The sequence below is a fragment of the Triplophysa rosa genome, unplaced genomic scaffold (genome assembly GCF_024868665.1).
Source record: "Triplophysa rosa unplaced genomic scaffold, Trosa_1v2 scaffold448, whole genome shotgun sequence".
In the NCBI taxonomy this organism is placed as follows: Eukaryota; Metazoa; Chordata; class Actinopteri; order Cypriniformes; family Nemacheilidae; genus Triplophysa; species Triplophysa rosa.
In genome coordinates, this window is record NW_026634451.1 from 21,371 (window position 1) to 28,870 (window position 7,500).

A 7,500-nucleotide genomic window follows, 5' to 3' on the forward strand; every position below is an offset into this window, starting at 1 on the left:
GCAAACCTGGGGGACCAGGAAGACCCTGCGGAGAGAATGAGACAGAGGGAGACATTGGTGAAAATGTGACATCACAGAAAAGCAGAACGCAATCGAACCCATTACCAAAACACACAGATATTATAAAGATGTGATCTCATGAGACTGAGCAGTTAGACAGCTGCTGAAAGGCATGATGGGATACAATACTGTACTGTATATAGAGATACACTGACCGGGACACATTACACTGTATTGTGAATTATAAACCAGACTTATCAACAGAAATCATTTTGTTGTTGTTGTTTTGCGAGATTTCTCTCTTTCTCAGCTAGGAGAAACATCTGAGCTTCCATTTGCTCTCAATTTAATCTCATTGATGTCTAAGAGAAATAAATTAAGACATTGAAGAGATCACATCTGTGATTTTTCTATTTTAGGGGATACGATTTTGATCAAACAGCAAGACATTGCTAAAAGAAAAGAAAAACCTTTGATGAACTTGATATTTATTTTTCTCTTTGAGAAAGGACACACGGTCAGATCACTGCTAACTTTCATTATAAAGTTTAGTTAAAGAAAAAAACAAAGTTTTTAGTTAAAGACTGTAACACGCAGTCTACACAAGAGGCTCTTCCACACTCTTAAACACAAAGGTGCTTCACGATGCCATAGATGAACCTTTTTGGTTTAAATGGTGCCATAAAGAACCTTGAAGAACCTTTCTGTTTTACAAAAGGTTCTTTGGTAACACTTTACAATAAAGTGCTGTTCATTAACAGTAGTAAATGCTCTTCTATCTTCTCTAGAGGGTTTGTTTAGGGAGATATAACTTTGTAATACAGAGATTGTTGCATTAAAAATTGTCTATTGCTTTACTGATCTAATTAAGTGGTGAGACGATTATTATCATTTTTTCATTCTATTTTCAATCATTTTTTATTTTGTACAGTATGTATTAGGGCTGTCACGATAAACCGACAATAAATATCACGTGATTTATGCACAGCTTTTGAGTGACGTACGGGAAAATTCTGCTGCATCCGAAAGCCAGAGGGCGCTCTCGTGCGTAAATAGGATTTAGTGGTATCGCGATAAATGATCGGGCAGCCCTAGATGTATTTATTTTTATCTATCTATTTACTTTGTTTATTTGATACGTTGTTGCGTTTAAAAGTAGTAAATCAATAAATATATTCTTTAAAAAAACAGTAGTAAATGCATTAGCTTACAATAAACAATTTAGTTTTTCAGCATTTATTAATCCTTGTTAATGTTAGTCAACGTCAATACAGTTATTCATGAAAATTCATAGTGCATTACTAATGTTAACAGACACAACGTTTAAATTTTAAAAATGTTTTAGTAACAGCTGAAATTAAAATTAACTAAGATTAACAAACACTGTATTAAGGCCATTGCACATTGAGTCCGAAATATGTGTCCGACATTTCCGCACGTTAAAAAATAAATACGACCTCACGTTGTGTCAATCACAGTTACACACTGCCTCCGATATTTTCGTCCGTCATAAACAAATTCGGACCGGGTACGATTTTCTGCGTCTTTCGCATCCGTAGCAAGCATTTTGAGAGGCGTTTTGACAATTCTGAGACACCGTACAAACAAGCGCCAAATACGAAAAAACGCATACGAAAATTTCGGAATGTATGTGCAAAGACCTTTAGTATTGTTTATTGTTAGATCATGTTAGCTAATCCATTAACTAATTGTTAACAGATAGCGCCTTATTGTAAAGTGTAACCGGTTCTTTGTGGTGAAGAAAGGTTCTTCAGATTATAAAAAGGTAAGAACGGTGGTTCTTTAAAGAACCTTTGACTGAAGGGTTGTGGAACCCAAAAGGGTTCTTCTGTGGCATCGCTTTTAAGCACCTTTATATAAGAGTGCAGTGTGGAGAAGTTTTCCAATTATAATGGGTTCTATTGCTATTTGTCACGTTGCATCATGCCACATCGCATCTGGTGTGTTATAATATGCACCTCATTTATTAAAGACTACAAGACTGGCTTTGATACAAATGAAACTAAAAACACATGATTAAACAACTGTACACCAAAAAATCACGATCACGACCCTTTTACTATAATAGAACCATCATTGATTTTGTAAGAGATGGCACGTGATGGCCCAGAAATGTGTCCGTCTGATGTTTGACTTCAAAGTTTTGTTCGTTCAATAAATGAAATGATGCAATTCTTCCAATGTGAATCCACACAGACGTATTTACGTAAACAAATCTCAAAACAGAAACAATATTAATACATCATCTCATTTGCACACAGTGACATACTGTATTTAAAAATGAGGCAGATGCTGAAAACTGAACTAAAGACGAAACAGATATAGAAAGTTTGCTTTTCTTCTAAATTCATTGCGTCTCAGAATCTGCGCACGTGCAAACATCCGGATAATGTCACCAACCCAACCTGTTCATCATCATATCACGACTGTTCTGTGTCTCTACAAATCATAATGTGTCCTGGAAAAACAACTCTGACATACATCTGACTTTCTTGTATCAATCATCCGTGTTTCGAAGAGAATTAAAGTAATAGTTTACCTTCAAAATTAAAATTCTGTCATCGTTTACTCACCCTGTTATCATTTTTCTTTCTTCTGCAGAACACAGAAGAAGATATTTTGAAAAATGTCGGTAACCAAAAACCGTTGGTCCCCATTGACTTCTATTGTATGGATGCAAAAACAATGCAAGTCGATGAGGACCAACGGTTTTCAAAATATTTTCTTTTGTGTTCTGCATACGAAAGAAAGTAATTCAGGTTTGACATGGCCTTCTCATCTCATGATCATTTCAACTGAACGATGACGATGATGTAATAGTGAGCAGGATAAAGTCACTCCACACATAAACAAAAGTCTTGTAGGTTTTGAAAACACCCGTGGTCTCAGTAATGCACTCCTGATGTGTTTGTGTGCTTATTGACAGAAGTGTGTATCCGTGAACATCTGGAATAAAGGTCAAGCGAGCACAAGATCGAATGTTTCAGGTCCAGCAGTATTCATTCATCTAACAGAGATTCATGCAAACATGACTCATGATGCGGATCAAGCTGAGGTTAAATGCTTTACCACGGTAAAGAACATGTGCACACTCTCTGGATTAGGCATGGTCCGATATGCGATTTTGGCGGTATGATAACCTTTAGCAAACAAACAACAACTTTTCAACTGGACACAAATACATTTTATTTTTAACCAACATTCATAGAACATACATGTCAAGTAAAAATAAAGCCTTAAAATGATCATACTCTTTCAAAAAATGTATTTTTGTCGTAGCCCATATATTAGGCCTAAACATCAAACATTGCATTACATGACTTAATTATGTACTTTTGTGTAAACACAGCTCATACCTTAGAAACGGTATCACAGAAACTTTAGTGGTTTTGAAACCTTGACTCTTTCAAACCTCGGTATACCTTGAAACCGGTATTTGGCCCATGCCTACTCTGGATAAACAACAGGACAACGTATAAATGTCATTTAGCAGATTTAAACGAATCGACTGATGTGTCTGAAACTAAAAACAAAAACTATAAATGAAGCTATTCATGAGATTCACTGATGTACATCTTAAAGACATGATGAATGTGAACTTCAGACGCTTTCAGATGTATCTCCAATGTTCAGCATTGGCAAGTAAAGCCAGAAAAATGAAAAACTGAGCATGATGTCCAACAAAAACATCTAGAGAGTCACGTCTCATCTCTCCACACAAACACACAGATGCCAACACTTCTGTCCTCACACAAACCATGGGAATAAAACTTTTTTTTATGAAGTTTTGCTCGGGTTCTCTCTCTGCTTATAATGTGCTGGATGATGTGAGACTCACAGTGGCCAGCTGACCTATAACTGCTACAACACACATAAGCACGCGCACACGGGCACAATCCTGCGGGCACAGGTAGGCACGGGCACACGCACACTGGCACACACTCACACGGGCACACACGCACACTGGCACACACTCACACGGGCACACACGCACACTGGCACACACTCACACGGGCACACACTCACACGGGAACACACGCACACTGGCACACACTCACACGGGCACACACTCACACGGGAACACACGCACACTGGCACACACTCACACGGGCACACACTCACACGGGAACACACGCACACTGGCACACACTCACACGGGCACACACTCACACGGGAACACACGCACACTGGCACACACTCACACGGGCACACACTCACACGGGAACACACGCACACTGGCACACACTCACACGGGCACACACTCACACGGGAACACACGCACACTGGCACACACTCACACGGGCACACACTCACACGGGAACACACGCACACTGGCACACACTCACACGGGCACACACTCACACGGGAACACACGCACACTGGCACACACTCACACGGGCACACACTCACACGGGAACACACGCACACTGGCACACACTCACACGGGCACACACTCACACGGGAACACACGCACACTGGCACACACTCACACGGGCACACACTCACACGGGAACACACGCACACTGGCACACACTCACACGGGCACACACTCACACGGGAACACACGCACACTGGCACACACTCACACGGGCACACACTCACACGGGAACACACACACACTGGCACACACTCACACGGGCACACACTCACACGGGAACACACGCACACTGGCACACACTCACACGGGAACACACGCACGGGCACACACTCGCACGGGCACACACTCGCACGGGCACACACTCGCACGGGCACACACACGCACGGGCACACACACGCACGGGCACACACTCACACGGGCACACACACGCACACAATTTTACTTTCATTACTATGTTATATATTTAGAGTTTTCCTTGAAACAACTTCCTCGGATTGTAAACAGCTCCATTCATGTGGACAGATGGTTTCATATTTGTGTTGTACAGATGTTCTTTGATCTTAAACCTGTTTCTCACACACAACCTCAGAAACATCACAGCAAACGTCCTGCTGTTATCTATAATGTTTTACATGTATAGCTGTTTACCAGCATTCTGCTGCAATCACAGTAACATCACCTTCAGACTTCATTGTTTCATGATTTAAGTCAAATATATTCATAGACACATCCAGAGGTCATGCAGACAACAGACACTTTCATCTTAAAAACCCGACTGAATCATTACAAGACAACGAACAACCAACGTTAACAATTTCAACCCGTACACAGTTAATGAAGCTCATCAGAAGTGCGCTAAAGTTTCCTGTGCTAACATCACAAACATCGAAGTTTTAACACACCTGCTGTGTTGACATCATCCGGTTAGTTTTCTGCCAGATGATGTAAACCTCATTAGGTGTAAATTAGCACATCACTCACACGGGCACACATCGCACGGCACACACACGCACGTGGCACCACACTGACACGGGCACACACAATTTCGCTACGGGCACACACACTTCGGCACGGGACACACTCTCAACGGGACACACGACGCACCTACTAGGGCACACCACACGCAAGGGACCACACACGCACGGCACGAACACTCGCACGGTGGCACACACACGTCGCAACGGGATACACACACGGGCACACACAGCACGGGGCCTAGTAATGTTTGTTAAAGTCATTACTCACTACGGCACACACTCAGCAGACAGGGGCAACACGACGCATGGGCACCCACACGCACGGCACACACACGCACGGGCACACACACAGCACAGGGCAATACAGGCAAGGGCAGACACTCAATGGGCACGACACTTCACGGGCACACCACGCAGGGCAAAACGCACGGGCAACACTCACACGGGTCAACACACGGCAACCTTGGCACAGCCTCGACACACAGGGCCACACACAGCACACTGCACAACACTCACCGGGCACACACTCACACGGGAACACAGCACACTGGAAATTCACCTGCACACACACGTCACACGGGAAAACCGCACATGGCACACACTCAACACGGGCACATTTGACACGCAACAGTGATTCGGTGCTGGCACAGTAATCATCAATGTGGTGGGCTATCTGTCTTTATGATGGATTGTAGGTATTGTGTTGTTTTGTTATATGTGATCCGGGACACACACCCACTGGCACACACTCACAGTCGGAGCGGGCACGACAACCACACTGGCTACACACTCACGGGACAACATGCACACGGGAACGACACGCACAACTGGTACACACAGCAGAATGGGCTGTATCTGGTGTTCTGGCATCGGGCCACACTCACACGGGAAATATCACGCAAGACTTCTGGCACATGACACATGCTGCACACGGGGACCACACTCACGACGGGCAACAGTGTATTGTGCACTCACCTCGGAAACACACGCACCTGGCCACACTCACATGATTGTCGTGGTAGTCTTCTGCGGGCATAGCACCACACGGAAACACACGGTCCCTGGCCAGAGCACTCAATATTACGGGCACACACTCACACGGGAACCCACGCACATAGAGTGCGTGGCTACACACTGTTGTAGGTACCACACGGGCAACACACTCCGACGGGAAGACCGCACACTGGCACCACATCAACGGGAATACAAGCACACTGGCAACACGTACACGCGGAAACCACGCAACTGGCACACACTCCATCCGGGAACACACGCACACTTGGCACAAGCACTCAGATGTGAACTGGGAACACACGCACACTGGAAATATTGAGACTCACACGGGCAACACTCAAGATGGGAACACACGTATGGGTTGGCTTAAGCACACTGAGCACAACAGACAACTCACTAGGGGCAGAACCTCAATAGGGAACACGACGCACACTGGAATCACGTTGTTATTTTTTTGTATGTGTATGAGGACCACGGGATCATAGACGTCTGCTATAGGCGGGACACACACACCTGGCACACACTTCTACAAGGGACACACTCACACGGGCACACACGCACACTGGCACACACTCACACGGGCACACACGCACACTGGCACACACTCACACGGGCACACACTCACACGGGAACACACGCACACTGGCACACACTCACACGGGCACACACTCACACGGGAACACACGCACACTGGCACACACTCACACGGGCACACACTCACACGGGAACACACGCACACTGGCACACACTCACACGGGCACACACTCACACGGGAACACACGCACACTGGCACACACTCACACGGGCACACACTCACACGGGAACACACGCACACTGGCACACACTCACACGGGCACACACTCACACGGGAACACACGCACACTGGCACACACTCACACGGGCACACACTCACACGGGAACACACGCACACTGGCACACACTCACACGGGCACACACTCACACGGGAACACACGCACACTGGCACACACTCACACGGGCACACACTCACACGGGAACACACGCACACTGGCACACACTCACACGGGCACACACTCACACGGGAACACACGCACACTGGCACACACTCACACGGGCACACACTCACACGGG

The 7,500-nt window shown here is 45.2% G+C and overlaps 1 protein-coding gene across 1 annotated transcript in view; it reads right to left on the bottom strand.

The window, feature by feature from the left end:
* The window catches only part of LOC130550851 (collagen alpha-1(XXIV) chain-like), a 25,120-nt gene that overhangs the window by 2,691 nt on the left and 14,929 nt on the right, over positions 1 to 7,500 (bottom strand). The window contains exon 4 of the mRNA XM_057328369.1: positions 7 to 25. Within this exon, the coding sequence (XP_057184352.1) occupies positions 7 to 25 (19 nt within the window). The remainder of the gene's footprint in view (positions 1 to 6; positions 26 to 7,500) is intronic.